Consider the following 16180-nt stretch of genomic DNA (forward strand, 5'->3'; position numbering starts at 1 on the left):
AGTTTTAGACCAGTTTGGGCAACATGGCGAAACCCCGTCTCTACAAAAAACACAAAAATTAGCTGGATGTGGTGGCGCACACCTGTGGTCCCAGCTACTCCGTAGGCTGAGGTGGGAGCATCACCTGAGCGTGGGAGTTCGAGGCTTCAGTGAGCTGAGATCGCACCACTGCACTTCTGCCTGGGAGACAGAGACCCTGTCTGGAAAGAAAAGGAAAAAGGAAAAAAAAAAAAGGGTTCCAATAAAAATTTCAGTTTATGTCATTCAGAATTTCACGGATTTTTTTTTCAGCTATTGCAGATTCTTTAGATGACTCCATCAATGTAATAAGAATCTTGAATTTTTCTTTGCAGAGGAAAAACTGACAACATACTCATCTTTATGTGGGGTGCAGATAGGGAAAAGATTTTTAAAAGCATAATAGAAAAGGAAAGCAAGATTACTTTTATTGAAAAAACCTAGATACCTCTGCTTAAGCCTTTCTGTTGTCAAGTTGCAGCAAAAAACAGGGATATGATATTGCAAATAGAAAAAATATGAAAGAAATCACATACATAGTGCAGGAAATATTATTAGTCATAGATTTAGGACAGAATAAATTGCCCAACTGTAGCTTCGTTTATCTTTCTGCTAGAGGATCTGGTGGCCACAACAACTTACGCACATTTTCAAAGATAAATCACGGACATATTTAATAAAGATTACTTCTCTTTGCTTATTACTGTCATTTCGCTTACAATGGAGCACGCAGTAACTACCTTCTTTGCCTTTCTTTAGATTCTCCTTTGGCTGCTTACACAGGAAACCAAGGCGGGGAGTGCCACGGGTGATCTCATGCTGGCATGACGTCAAGAACTCTTGACGTCAGAAGGCGGTTGCCACGGACACCGTTCGCCACCGACGGCAGAGTCGTGAAACCCCATCACTACCACACTCGTCTCCGTTTCGGCCTCTGCAGGGTGTAAGCTGCTAAAGAAGCTTCAACCTTAAGGGGGCCTCAGGGAGAGAGTTGTGCTGCTGCCGCCGAGAGCTCCACCTCCGTGGCTCTGGGTCCGGGGCCCCGGCCTGTGGCGGCGAGCGGCCGCCGCTGGAGAGGAGCGGCGGCGGCAGGCGGCCCGCCCGGGTCTACCTCGCTCCGTGCAGGGCCGGGAGAGGGATCCGCCATATTGGAGCTGGGGCCGAAGGTGCCTTGGAGCCGCGGCGCGAGGCGCGTGGAGGTGGCGGCCCTGGCCTGGATCCGGGAGGAGTCGGCTCTGCCCTGGCCCGCAAGGCTGGGGAGCTAATGAGCCTCTCCGGCTAGTCTCCTCCCCGTCCACTCCCTCCACTTTCTGCCGCCGGGACCCGGCTGGGAGCCGGCTGTGGCAGTGGCAGCGGCAGCGGCAGGATGTTCTCCAAGAAGCCGCATGGGGACGTGAAGAAGTCCACCCAGAAGGTGCTGGACACCAAGAAGGACGCACTGACTCGCCTCAAGCACCTGCGCATCGTCATCGGTGAGGAGCGAGGGGTGGCAGCGCCGAGGCCTGGGTTGCCCGGCCTTCCCTCTCCTGGGAGCCCCTGCGGACTCTCCCTCGGGACCTGGCGCGGGGCAGGAGAGGGCAAATCGTAGCCTCTGCGGAGACGCGGGAGGGTGAATAATTCGGAGAAGCGAAAACTTGGCAGTTGGCAGCACTGATTACTGTTAACACAGGAATATCTAATTTTGAGTTAATGGTCTGAACTCATTTTTTAAAATTGGTATTACTCTAAAAACTTAGATCTTTAAGACTTTGTGGGGAGACCTGGCGTTGTGGATAATGGTGTTTATAGGATATGTTTGCCAGATGACTACTGCCAACCCCACCCAAGTAAAAAGAAAAATAAAATCCTCTCTCAGACAATATAAACCTTAATCTTTCAAGTTTCTTGGCAGATGAAGACAAGGAGGAAGCAGTTACACCTCTTTGGGAAGTGGGTGGTTCCCAAAAAGCTGTGGGAAGGAGCCCCGCCCTTTTGTTAATGCACCTTGTTCATCACTAGTCATTTAGAGGGAGAACTATTATAGGTAGTTTATCTCATCCTTTGCTTCTCGAGAATTGTATATAATTCTGTTTTTATTTAATTAAAAATAATTTTTTTGTACCGTCTGCCCTTAAGTTCTGTTTTGCTGGTAGACCAAACAGTGCTCTAAGTTTTGAATATAATGTTAATCGACTCTTTTGAATACTTAGTCATTTGGTAGGCTGCTAAGGGCTGTGATAATACTTACGGAACATTTGGTCCAGTAGTTGGATTTTTTAGATGAAGACATTTGAGATGAAAAGGAAAGTTATTTTGCCTGTGTTGATATGTAGAGTTAATGGTAGAACTGGCTGAAGAAGATGCATTCATCCAGATGCCTGAATCCTAGTTCAGAGTTTATCTCGAGCTGTCTTCCTGATGCATATTTGTTTTGGAAAGTGATGTTTATTTAGTGAAAACAGTAAGTCCCTTATTTGAGGTACATGTTTCTCTAGTCTATTGTTTACTAATACCACCAGGATACCACCAATATTACCCAACATTTCTATGATGCTTTACTGTTTACAGTGATTTCACGTAAATTATGATAATCCTTGCAATAACTCTATAGGTAGATGATATTATTCTCCATTTTTACAAACAAAAAAGCTGAAGTTTGGGAACATCGAGTAGTCAGCCAGCTACTAGGAGGCTGAGTCAGAACTGGAACCCAGATTTTGTGTCTCTAGTTTGTTTTTTTACTCTTTCTACATTTATGACAGCTAATCTTTGTCACAACTAAATTGTATTTATTCCAGTGGAGTAGTAAGAAAGCAGTTAATCCAGTTTAGCGCTATAAAAAGCTCAGTTTTCAAGAAAATATAAAGCTTCTAAATATAGTGGAGATTGTGATCTTTTTGTTTTCCTTCTTCTTGAGGGTTAAGCCATTGAAATAAAGATTTAGCCGAGAATAGGACACAGAAAGTTAATGTGTGAATGCAGGCGAGGGATCACAGGTAATGGCAGTTTGAAATTGAACACTTAATGGAGCTTGACACCTACTTGGGATAAGCTGTAGGTTAGGTAATGGCACAGCTATAAAGTTGAGTTCCAATAAAGTATTGAGATTTCCTAAATTGAGGGCCATACTTTATTTATAGAATGGTTAAGGAATTATTTATATATACTTTTTTGGCATAGAGTTTTTTTTCCATCTGGGAGACATGGAAAATTAAAAGGTAAATTAAGGGAGAGGTCACACATATAAGGTATTTTGTAGGACTTAGCTTGCTTGGTTTGAAAACAAAACAAGTCTTTTATTGTTGTTATTTTGTTTGAAATACAGTTAATGTAATTTCTAAGAAAACGAAGGAGAGAAAGTAGAATGACAAAAACTAGTGTCTTTTAGAGGTCTGCCAATCAGGTATTTGATTTTGCAGATGGAAAAGCCACTTTCAATCCTTTCTGGAAGTAGGTGCAGGTTTTAAATAAGGTAAACACAATGAAGAAACTAGTTTGCAGAGTAATTGGGCATTGCCAGTTACACAGGCATTTGATTTTTGTTTGGTCCCATATGAACTATGGTCCCATATGAACTGCCATTCACTCAGGGTACTTATAGGAGGATTCAGTGCATCTATATGTATGAGAACATAATCATAATTTAAACATTTGCTGTAAACTTTTTTCCTGGCATGTGTTGCCACTGTAGGACAATCCAAGTTAAATTTATAGAACTTGACTCTGAGGATTTAGATTTAACTCTGGTATGTTTATTGATATTGTTACATAATTGATTTGTAGAAACTAGAAGTCAGGGTTTTCTTAAAACAGAAAAAAAAGCCTTGTCTGATTTCTAAAGCTGTTATCCTTTCTACCTACCCTCTCCCCCCCATTATACAACTAATGGTAATGATATTATAAATTAGCACGTGTAAATTGGCTAACATAATGCTTGGCATATAGTGGGTATTGACTTAATGTTAGTTTTGTTCTACTTTAAAGCTAACAGTTCAGTCCTCTTGATGTAAAAATAAAAAGATAAGTGCTTATTTAGCTAAAAATATTTATTGTTAAATAATTCTGACAGCTTTGTTGAGGTATAATTGGCACACAGTAAATTGCACATATTTAAAGTACATAATTGAATAATTTTTACGTATGTATATCTCATGAAACCATCTTAACAAATATTTAAAATATCCAGTGAAGATAACAAATATAGACAGTGACAATCAGGATAATATATGTATAATCAATGGGGTGCAGTATCTCATGCCTGTAATCCCAGCACTTCGGGAGGCCGAGGTGGGCGGATCACGAGGTCAGGAATTCAAGACCAGCCTGGCCAACAGAGTGAAACCCCGTCTCTACTCTACTAAAAATACAAAAATTAGCCAGGCATGGTGGCGTGTGCCTGTAGTGCCAGCTACTCGGGAGGCTGAGGCAGGAGAATTGCGTGAACCTGGGAGGCGGAGGTTGTGGTGAGTCGAGATCACGCTACTGCACTCCAGCCTGGGCAACAGAGCGAGACTCCGTTTCAGAAAAAAGAAAAAAATATATACGTATGTATGTATAACCTCCCAAAGTTTTCTCATGCCCCATTGTAATCTCTTTCTCCCACCCCAGTTGCACCCTCCCACCTTTCCTGAGCAACCACTAATCTGCTGTCACCCTAGATTAGTTTGCATTATCTAGAGTTTTATATAAATGGGATTATACAGCATAAAAATGGAATTATGCTGTACGGTCATTTTATGTTTGATTTCTTTTTTTTTTTTTTTGACACGGAGTCTCGCTCTGTCGCCCAGGCTGGAATGCAGTGGCGCGATCTCAGCTCACTGCAACCTCCGCCTCCCGGGTTCAAGCAATCCCCCTGCCTCAGCCTCTTGAATAGCTGGGGTTACAGGCGCACGCCACCACGCCTGGCTAATTATTTTTTCTTTTTTTTTTTTTTTGTATTTAGTAGAGACAGGGTTTCACTGTGTTGCCCAGGCTGGTTTCAAACTCCTGAGCTCAGGCAATCCCCCAGCCTCAGCCTCCTAAAGTGCTGGGATTACAGGCATGAGCCACCACGCCCAGCTTTTTTTTTGTATTTCCAGTAGAGATGGGGTTTCACTATGTTGGTCAGGCTGGTCTTGAACTCCTGACCTCGTGATCCGCCTGCCTCAGCCTCCCAAAGTGCTGGGATTACAGGCGTGAGCCACCACACCTGGCCTTGGTTTCTTTTTCTCAGCCTCATTATTTTGAAATTAATCTGTATCCTGGTATGTTAATAGTTCATTGCTTTTTTTTCTTGTGACAGGGTCTTCTGGCATTCTGGCTGGAATACCATGTTGCGAACACGGCTCATTGCAGCCTTGACCTTTCAGGGTCCAGCGATCCTCCTTCCCCTACCTCTCTAGTAGCTGGGACCAGGGACATGCACCACCATGTGTGGCCAATTTAAAAAATTTTTTTTTTTTGTAGAGATGGGGTCTCATCATGTTGCCCAGGCTGGTTGCAAGCTCCTGGACTCAAGCAATCCTCCCATCTCAGCCTCCCGAAGTGTTCTGGGATTACAGGTGTGAGCCACTGTACCTGACTGTTAATCTCTTTTTATTTCTGAATAATTACTCACAATTTATTTATTTGTTTTTTTTTTTATTAATTTTTTTTGCATACAAAAACAATAAACATTTTCTAAAAATACATACAAACAAAAAGATGCGTATCAAACATATTAGGAAGGTTGCACATGGGAAGTCGGGGAATAGAAATGGGGGTGGGAGTTAAAATAAATGAGAGAGGGACTTTATATGGATCAGTGATAATAACTCAATCCTCTATTTGACAAAGAAGAGGGGGAAGGAAGAGGAAGAAAAAGAAAGTGGGCTAAAGGATCAGAAAGGGAGGAAAATAGAAAAAATTAGAGTATGACTCCAGGGTAGACCTGTTTTGTTGTCATTGAGTTGGTTGGTTGGTTTGTCTGTTGTATTCTTCATGTTTCGCCAAGTTGGCCAGACTGGTCTCGAACTCCTAGCCCGAAGTGATCAACCCGCCTCGCCCCCCAGAGTGCCGGGACCACAGGTGTGAGCCACCACGTCCAGCCCCCACATTGCTTCTGGCCTCCGTGGTAGACCACCCAGACGGAGCGGCCAGGCAGAGGAGCTCCTCACTTCTACCCAGACACGGGGCGGCCGGGCAGAGGGGCTCCTCACTTCCCAGACGGGGCGGCCAGGCAGAGACGCTCCTCACTTCTTCCCAGACGATAGGTGGCCGGGCAGAGGCGCTCCTCACTTCCCAGACGATGGGTGGTCGGGCAGAGGCGCTCCCCACTTCCCAGACGATGGGTGGCCGGGCAGAGGCACTCCTCACTTCCCAGATGGGGCAGCCGGGCAGAGGCGCTCCTCACTTTCCAGACGATGGGTGGCCGGGCAGAGGCGCTCCTCACCTCCCAGACGATGGGTGGCCGGGCAGAGGCGCTCCTCACCTCCCAGACGATGGGTGGCCGGGCAGAGGCGCTCCACACCTCCTAGACGGGGCGGCCGGGCAGAGGCGCTCCTCACTTCTTCCCCGACGGGGCGGCCGGGCAGAGGCGCTCCTCACTTCCTCTCGGACGGGGTGGCCGGGCAGAGGCGCTCCTCACCTCCCAGACGATGGGTGGCCGGGCAGAGGCGCTCCTCACCTCCCAGACGATGGGAGGCCGGGCAGAGGCGCTCCTCACTTCCCAGACGGTGGGTGGCCGGGCAGAGGCGCTCCTCACTTCCCAGACGATGGGTGGCCGGGCAGAGGCGCTCCTCACTTCCCAGACGGGGCGGCCGGGCAGAGGCACTCCTCACTTCTTCCCGGACGGGGGCGGCCGGGCAGAGGCGCTCCTCACTTCTTCCCGGACGGGGCGGCCGGGCAGAGGCGTTCCTCACTTCTTCCCGGACGGGGCGGCCGGGCAGAGGCGCTCCTCACTTCTTCCCGGACGGGGCGGCCGGGCAGAGGCGCTCCTCACTTCCCAGACAGGGTGGCCGGGCAGAGGCGCTCCTCACTTCCCAGACGGTGGGTGGCCGGGCAGAGGCGCTCCTCACTTCCCAGACGGTGGGTGGCCGGGCAGAGGCGCTCCTCACTTCCCAGACGGTGGGTGGCCGGGCAGAGGCGCTCCTCACTTCCCAGACGGTGGGTGGCCGGGCAGAGGCGCTCCTCACTTCCCAGACGGTGGGTGGCCGGGCAGAGGCGCTCCTCACTTCCCAGACGGGGCGGCCGGGCAGAGGCGCTCCTCACTTCCCAGACGGGGCGGCCAGGCACAGGTGCTCCTCACCTCCCAGACGGGGCGGCCGGGCAGAGGCGCTCCCCACCTTCCAGATGGGGCGGCGGCCGGGCAGGGGCTGCAATCCCAGCACCCTGGCAGGCCAAGGCAGGCGGCCGGGGGGTAGAGGGTGCCGCGAGGCCAGACCACGCCACCGCACTCCAGCCCGGGCAACACCGAGCACTGGGTGAGCGAGACTCCATCTGTAGTCCCAGTACCTCGTGAGGCTGAGGCGGGCAGAGCACTGGGCGTCAGGAGCTGGCGACCAGCGTGGCCAAGATGGCGAACGCGTGCCTGCATCCAAAGGAGAAAAGGCAGGCAGCGGTGGCGCGCGCCGGCAGTCCCAGGCAGTCCGCGGCGCGGGCAGCAGCAAGCCGAGTAGATTGTAGCCGGATTCTCAACGGTTCCCCAACGGCTACAACGGGCATCTGCCTGGCAAAGAAGAAAGTAGGTGCTGCCGAGCGGCTTCTTCGCCTAAAACCACTCCTCACGCCTAAAACCACGCCCCCTAGCCCGGGAAACACAGAAGAGAGGCCGGCGGGGAGCAGAGGCTCTCCCCCACTTAGCCACAGCCGCCAACAACAACCCAATTTATTTATTTATTTATTTATTTTTGAGATGGAGTCTCACTCTGTCACCCAGGCTGGAGTGCCATGGCACAATCTCGGCTTACTGCAATCTCTGCCTCCCGGGTTCAAGCAAGTCTCCTGCCTCAGCCTCCTGAGTAGCTGGGATTACAAGTGTGCACCATCAGGCCCAGCTAATTTTTGTATTTTTAGTAGAGATGGGGTTTCACCATGTTGGCCAGGCTGGTCTTGAACTCCTGACCTCGTGATCCTCATTCCTCAGCCTCCCAAAGTGCTGGGATTACAGGTGTGAGCCACCACGCCCGGCTGTTATTCACAATTTCTTTTTTTTTTTTTGAGATGGAGTCTCGCTCTGTCGCCCAGGCTGCAGTGCAGTGGCTTGATCTTGGCTCACTGCAACCTCCACCTCCCCAGTTCAAGCGATTCTCCTGCCTCAGCCTCCTGAGTAGCTGGGATTACAGGCGCAACAGGCACGTGCCATCACACCCCGCTAATTTTTGTATTTTTAGTAGAGATGGGGTTTCACCATGTTGGTCAGGCTGGTCTTGAACTCCTGACCTCGTGATGTGCCCGTCTCGGCCTCCCAAAGTGCTGGGATTACAGGCATGAGCCACCATGTCTGGCCTATTCACAATTTTTTATCCATTCACCTGTTGATGGAAATGTGGGTTGTTCTGGGCTGTTACAAATAAAGCTGCTGTGAAAGACCTATGCTTTATTTCTCTTGGATAAATACCTAGGATTGAAATGTCCGGATCATATGGCAGTTGTACATTTAGCTTTGTAAGAGATTGCCAAATTGTTTTTCACCATTTTACATACTCACCAGCAGTGATGAGAGTTCCAGTTCCTACACGTATGCATCACCAGCACCAATCAGTATTGCCAGTCTTAATTTCTGCCACTCTAAGTGTGTACTGGTTATAGTTAGTATTTCCTGGATATCAAATCGCTTTTTTTGTTTTTTTGAGACAGAGTCTTGCCCTGTTTCCCAAGCTGGAGTGCAGTGGGCAGTGGTGAGATCTTGGCTCACTGCACCCTCCACCTCCTGGGTTCAAGCAATTCTCCTGCCTCAGCCTCCCAAGTAGCTGGGATTACAGGTGGGTGCCACCATGCCTGGCTAATTTTTGTACTTAAATAGAGATGGGGTTTTGCCATGTTGGCCAGGCTGGTCTTGAACTCCTGACCTCAGGTGATCCACCCACCTCGGCCTCCCACAATGTTGGGATTACAGACGTGAACCACCGTCCCAGGCCTCAGATATCTTTTTATTGTACTTGTTTGCCATCGTATAACTTCTTCGATGAGTTTGTGTTTAAATGTTTTACGTGTTTTACATGTTTTTTAATTTTTTGCTTTCTTAGTTCAATTTTGAAAGTTCTGTAGGCCAGGTGCAGTGGCTCATGCCTGTAGTCTCAGCACTTTGGAAGGCCGAGGCAGGTGGCTCACTTGAGGTCAGGAGTTCGAGACCAGCCTGGCCAACATGGTGAAACCCCATCTCTACTAAAAATAACCAGGTGTGGTAGCACATGCCTGTAATCCCAGCTATTCAGAAGGCTGAGATGGGAGAATTGCTTGAACCTGGGAGGTGGAGGTTTGCAGTGAGCCGAGATTGTGCTGCACCCCAGCCTGGGTAACAGAGTGAGACTGTCTCAAAAAAAAAAAAAAAAAAAAAAAAGAAGAAAGTTCTTTATATATTCTGGATACAGATACTGTATGAGACACATGATTTGCAAATATTTTTTTTTCCCAGTCTTTGGGCTGTCTCTTCGTTCTCTTAAAGTTTTCTTTGAAGAAGTTGTTTCTTTGAAGAAGCAGAAATGCTTAATTTTTATTGTCTATATATCAATTTTTTATTTTTTTTATTTTGTATCTAAAATCTTTGCCTAACCCATGATCACAAAGATTTTCTTCTATGCTTTTTTCTTGAAGTTTTACAGTTTGAGGATCTATTTTCCTCTGTGATTCATCTGAGTTTTAACTATGGTATGAGGTGGCTAGAAGTTTATGTTTTTGCATGTGAATATCCAGTTGTTCCAGCTCTGTTTGTTGAAAAAGGCTATCTTTACTGAATTGCCTTTGTACTTTTGCCAAAACTTAGTTTTCCAGAAATATGTGTGGGCCTATTTCTGGACTCTATTTTGTTCCAGTGATCTGTTTATCTTTGTTGGTGCCAGTACCACAGTGTTTGATTACTGTAACTTTATAATAAATCTTGAAATCAAGTGGTGTTGTCCCTCCTACTTTGTTCTTCCTTTTCAAAGTTTCTTTTTTTTCCCCAAATGCCAGGTCCTTTACATTTCCATATGAGTTTTAAGATTAGTTGAGCTTGGTGTGGTGGCTCACACCTGTAATCCCAGCACTTTGGGAGGCTCAGGTGGGCAGATTGCTTGAGCCCAGGAGTTTGAGACCAGCTTGGACAACATGCTGAAACCCCATCTCTCCAAAAAAAAAAAAAAAAAAGAAATAGCTGGGCATGGTAGTGTGTGCCTGGGATCCCAGTCACCTCGGAGGCTGAGGTGAGAGGATCACCTGGGCCTGGGAGGTCGAGGTTGCAATGAGCCATGATTGCACCACTGCACTCCAGCCTGGGTGACACAGTGACAGTGTCTTTTTTTTTTAAAGGTCAGTTTCTTAAAAACAAAAACAAAAAACCACCACCACCACCACCAAAAAACCTATTGGGATTTTGGTTGGGATTATATTGAACCTATAGATCGATTTGGGAAAATTGACGATATTGAATACACTGATTCATGAACAAGGCGTTTCTCCACCTACTTAGGACTTCTTTAATTTCTCTCAGCAGTGTTTTGTAGTTCAGTGTGCAGGTCTCACACAACTTTTGTCAGACTTATCCCTAAATACTTTCTACTTTGATCTTTTGTAAATGTTACCTTTATATCTATTTCTGATTGGATCTCATATCGGGAAATACCACTGATTTATGTATAGTGAGCTTATGTCCTACAGACCTGCTGAACTGACTTAGTTCTGTTATTTATTTATTTTTTTAAGACAGAGTCTCACTCTGTTGCCCAGGCTGGAGTGCAGTGGCATGATCTCGGCTCACTGCAACCTCCGCCTCCCAGGTTCAAGCAATTCTCCTGCCTCAGCCTACTGAGTGGCTGGGATTACAGGCACACACCACCAAGCCTGGCTGATTTTTGTGTTTGTAGTAGAGACGGGGTTTCACCATGTTGGTAAGGCTGGTCTCGAACTCCTGACCTCGTGAGCCACCTGCCTTGGCCTCCCAAAGTCCTGGGATTACGTGTGAGCCATAGCACCCAGCCAGTTCTGTTAGTTTTTTGTAGATTCTTTTGGATATTTTTCATAGAGAATCAGTCTGCAAATACAGTTTTACTTCTTCCTTTCCAATCTGGATGCCTTTTATTTCTTTTTCTTGCCTTACTGAAGTGACTAGAACCTCCAATATGACATAGACTAGAAGTAATGAGAGTGGTCAGTCTTGTCTTGTTCTTGATCTTAGGGGTAAAGCAATCGATTGATTTTTTTCACTGTATAGTGTGATACTAACTGTAGATTTTTTGTAGATGCCTTTTATCAGGTTTAGAGAGTTTCATTCTATTCCTGCTTGGCTGAGGGTTTCCATCAGGAATGGATGTTGGATTTATCTAATGCTTTTTCTGTTTCTGTTGATATAAACAGAAGATTTCATCTAAGTTGTCAAATTTATAGGTATAAATTATTCATTGTACTCCCTTATTATCCTTTTAATATTATAGGATTCATGTCCAGGCATGGTGGCTCATGCTTGTAATCCCAGCACTTTGGGAGGCCAAGGCGGGTGGATCACTTGAGGTCAGGAGTTCGAGACCAGCCTGACCAACATACTGAAACCCTGTCTAAACTAAAAATACAAAAGTAGGTGGACCTTGTGGCGCATGCTTGTAGTCCCAGCTACTAGGGAGGCTGAGGCAGGAGAATCACCTGAACCCAGGAGGCAGAGCTTGCAGTGAGCCAAGATTATGCCACTGTACTCCAGCCAGGGCAACAGAGCGAGACTCTATCTCAAATGTGTGTGTGTGTGCGCGCGCGTGTGTGTGTATGTGTATGTGTATATATAGCAGGACCCATGGTAATGTTATCCTTCTCATTTCTTGTCTGATAATTTGTATTTCTTTTCCTGATCAGCCTGACTAGAGTCTTACCGCTTTTATTGATCTTCTAAAAGAACTATCTTTTGGTTTTATTGATTTTTCTGTGTGTGTGTGTGTGTGTGTGTGTGTGTGTGTGTGGTTTTGTTTTTTTTTTTTCATTGATGTCTGCTTTGGTCTTTGCTATTTTCTTTTTTATTTTTGGAGGTGGGAGGGGGGAGACAGAGTTTCGCTCTTGTCGCCCAGGCTGGAGTGCAATGGCGCAATCTTGCCTCACTGCAACGTCTGCGTCCTGGGTTCAAGTGATTCTCCTGCCTCAGCCTCCCGAGTAGCTGGGACTACAGGCATGCGCCACTCCGCCTGGCTAATTTTTGTATTTTTAGTAGAGACGGGGTGTTACCTTGTTGGCCAGGCTGGTCTCAAACTCCTGACCTCAAGTGATCCACCTGCCTCGGCCTCCCAAAGTGCTGGGAGCTACCGTGCCTGGCAGTCTTTGTTATTTTCTTTCTTCTACTTAGTTTAGTTTAATTTGCTCTTTTTGTTGTTTCATAAAGGGTAAGCTGTGGTTATTGATTTGAAACTGTTCTTCTTTCTACTATAGGCATTTGGTGATAAAAAATTTTCCCCTAACTAGCATCTCACAACTTAGGATATTTTGTATTTTCATTTTCATTTAGTTCCAAAATACTAACTTTCCTTTTGATTTTTTTAATCCATGGGTTATTTACAAGTCTGTTCTTTATCTTCAAATATTTGTGGATTATTCAGATACCTTTTGGTTGTTGATTTCTAATTCAATTCCATTGTAGTTAGAAAACACTATTTTTTATGATCTGAATTATTTAAAAGTTAATGAAATTTGTTTGATGGTCCAGAGACATTTTAACTTGATAAATTTCTTGTATGCACTTGAAAAGAATATATATTCTGCTCTTGGTAGGTTAGGTGTTCGAAAAATGTCAATTAGGACGAGTTGCTTGTTAATGTTATTCAAGTCTTCTCTGTCCTTATTGAATTTCTGTCTAGTTGTTTTCATCAAGTATTGAGAGAAGAGGGTTGAAGTTTCTGACTGTAGTTTTGGGTTTTGTCTGTTTTCTTTTGAACTTCTATCAGTATTTACTTCATATGTTTTGAAGCTCTGTCATTATCTGCCTAAACCTTTAGGATTATTTCTTTTTGATGAATTGACTCCTTTATCATTTTGAAATGATATCTTTCTCCCTGGTAATAGTCTTTGCTTTAGAATCTACTTTGATATTAAGATAGCCGTTGCCACTTTCATTTGATTAGTGTTAGCAGGATATATATATATTCCCATCTTTAAATCTACTTGTGTTTTTATATTTGAAGTGGGTTTATATTGTTGGCAGCATATGGTTGAGTCTTTTTTATCTAACCTAATTATCTATGCCTTTTAATCGAGATGTTTGGATAGTTACATTTAACATGATTGTTGATATGGTTAGGTTTGAGTTTGTCATCTTTCTATTTGTTTTCTGTTTGGCCTGTCCGTTCCTTAGTTCCCTTTTTTCTCCCTTCTTTTGAATTAGTTGTGTAAATTTTATGATTCTTTTCCCTCAATTTATTATTTCAGTGATTGCTTTATGATTTATACTATACATCTTTTTTTTTTTTTTTTTTTTTTTTTTTTTTTTTTTTTTTTTTTGTTACCGAGTCTCTCTCTGTTGCCCAGGCTGGAGTGCAGTGGTGCGATCTTGGCTCACTGCAACCTCCGCCTCTCAGGTTAGAGCGATTCTCCTGCCTCAGCTTCCCAAGTAGCTGGGATTACAGGCACGCATCGCCACGCCCAGCTTATTTTTGTATTTTTAGTAGAGACGGGGTTTCCCCATGTTGGCCAGGTTGGTCTCTAACTTCTGACCTCAGGTGATCCGCCTGCCTCAGCCTCCTGAAGTGCTGGGATTACATGGGTGAGCCACTGCGCCCAGCCTATAGTATACATCTTTAATTTGCCAGAGTGTACACCTTTAAGTGATACTATACCACTTCCCATGTAGTATAAAAACCTTATAAGAATCTACTTCCATTTCTCCACCCAACCTTTATGCTTTGTCATATTTTACTTATCACGTTATCAGCCATACACTATATTATTTTGTTTAAACAAGTAGTGATCTTTTAAAGATTTTTAAATAATAAAAAGTCTCATACTTACCCATGTAGTACCATTTCCAGTGTGCTTCATTTCTTTGAGTACTTTTTTTTTTTTTGAGACAGAGCCTTGCTGTGTCGCCCAGGCTGGAGTGCAGTGGTGCAATCTTTGCTCACTACTACCTCCACCTCCTGGGTTCAAGCGATTCTTGTGCCTCAGTCTGCAAAATAGCTGGGATTACAGGCATGTACCACTACGCCTGGCTAATTTCTTTTTTTAGTATTTTTAGTAGAGATGGGTTTTGCCATGTTGGCCAGACTGGTTTTGAACTCCTGGCCCCAAGTGATCATGTGCCTGGGCCTCCCAAAATGCTGGGATTACAGGCATGAGCCACCATGCCCAGCTGATATTTCTATTCAGTATAATTTTATTTCTGCGTGAAGGACTGCCTTTAACATTTTTTTCTGTGATGACGATCTGCTGGTAATGGATTCTTAAAAAATTTTTTTGGATACATAATTTGTACATATTTATGGGATACATGTGACATTTTGATAAATGCATACAGTATATCATGATCGGATCAAGGTATTTAGGATATTCATCAGCTTGAACGTTTATTATTTATTTGTGCTGGGAACATTTCAAGTCTTCTCTTACAGGCTGGGCATGGTGGATCATGCCTGGAATTCCAGCACTTTGGGAGATCAAGGCGGGAGAATTGCTTGAGCCCAGGAGTTTGAGATCAGCCTGGGCAACAATGCAAGACCCTGTCTCTACAGAAAATTTAAAAAATTAGCCAGGTGTTGTGGCATGCACCTGTGGTCCCAGTGTTTCAGGAAGCTGAGATGATGAGATTGCTTGAGCCCAGGAGATTGAGGCTGCCTGTAGTCAGCCGTGTTCATGCCCCTGCACACTAGCCTGGGCGACAGTCCAAGACCGGGTTTTAGGGAAAAAAAAAAAAAGCCGAGCATGTTAGCTCACACCTGTAATCCCAGCATTTTGGGAGGCTGTGGCTAGTGGATTAATTGAGCCCAGGAGTTCAAGACCATCCTGGGCAACAAGGCAAAACCCCACCTCTACAAAAAGCACAAAAATTATGCAGATGTGGTGGCAGCCACCTGTGATCCCAGCTACTTGAGAGGCTGAGGCAGGAGGATTGCTTGAGCCCAGGAGGTCGAGGCTGCAGTGAGCTGTGATCATGTCAGTGCACTCTAGCCTGGACAACAGAGCAAGACCCTGTCTCCAAAAAAAAAAGTCTCTTTTAGCTGTTTTTATTTTTTTTGAGATGTAGTTTTGCTCTTGTTTCCCAGGCTAGAGTGCAATGGCATGATCTCGGCTCACTGCAACTTCCATATCCCGGGTTCAAGCAATTCTCCTGCCTCAGCCTCCTGAGTAGCTGGGATTATAGGCATGTGCCACCACTCCCGGCTAATTTTGTATTTTTAGTAGACACGGGGTTTCTCCATGTTGGTAAGGCTGGTCTCGAACTGCTGACCTCAGGTGATCGCCCTCCTTGGCCTCTCAAAGTGCTGGGATTACAGGCCTGAGCCACTGCACCCGGCCTCTTCTAGCTATTTTGAGATACACAATATATTGTATTGTTAACTGTTGTCACCCTACCATGTTATCAAATGACAGAACTTATTCCTTCTAACTAGCTGTATGTTTATATGCATTAACCAACCTTTCTTTATTCCTCTTCCTCTGTATGTGATGGATTCTTTATGCTTTTGTTTGTCTGAAAAAGTCTTTACTTTGGCATCTTTTTTTTTTGAGACGGAGTCTCGCTCTGTCACCAGGCTGGAGTGCAGTGGCATGATCTCAGCTCACTGCAACCTCCACCTCTCAGGTTCAAGCGATTCTCCTGCTTCAGCCTCCTGAGTAGCTGGGACTACAGGCACGCACCACCACGCCCAGCTAATTTTTTGTATTTTTAGTAGAGATGGGGTTTTGCCATTTTGGCCAGGATGGTTTTGATCTCTTGGCCTTGTGATCTGCCCGCCTCAGCCTCCCAGAGTGCTGGGATTACAGGCGAGAGCCACTGCGCCCGGCTTTGGCTTCTTTTTTAAAGATACTTTTGGGAGGCCGAGGTGGGTGGATCACGAGGTCA

General features: G+C 45.4%; 1 protein-coding gene across 8 annotated transcripts in view; it reads left to right on the forward strand.

Annotated features, from left to right (window-relative positions):
• The first annotated feature begins 863 nt into the window (after positions 1 to 863).
• RALGAPA1 (Ral GTPase activating protein catalytic subunit alpha 1) overlaps positions 864 to 16180 on the forward strand; it is a 278214-nt gene continuing 262897 nt past the window's right edge. For 7 of the 8 annotated variants that reach the window (XM_055291510.2, XM_063645884.1, XM_055291511.2 and 4 more), the window contains exon 1: positions 912 to 1490. In XM_055291510.2, the coding sequence (XP_055147485.1) occupies positions 1385 to 1490 (106 nt within the window). In that variant the 5' untranslated portion in view covers positions 912 to 1384. Of the gene's footprint in view, positions 1491 to 16180 lie in introns of all 8 variants that reach the window. The other variant, XM_063645883.1, reaches the window with a different exon arrangement.

Source organism: Symphalangus syndactylus, chromosome 9, assembly GCF_028878055.3.
Source record: "Symphalangus syndactylus isolate Jambi chromosome 9, NHGRI_mSymSyn1-v2.1_pri, whole genome shotgun sequence".
Taxonomy (NCBI): domain Eukaryota; kingdom Metazoa; phylum Chordata; class Mammalia; order Primates; family Hylobatidae; genus Symphalangus; species Symphalangus syndactylus.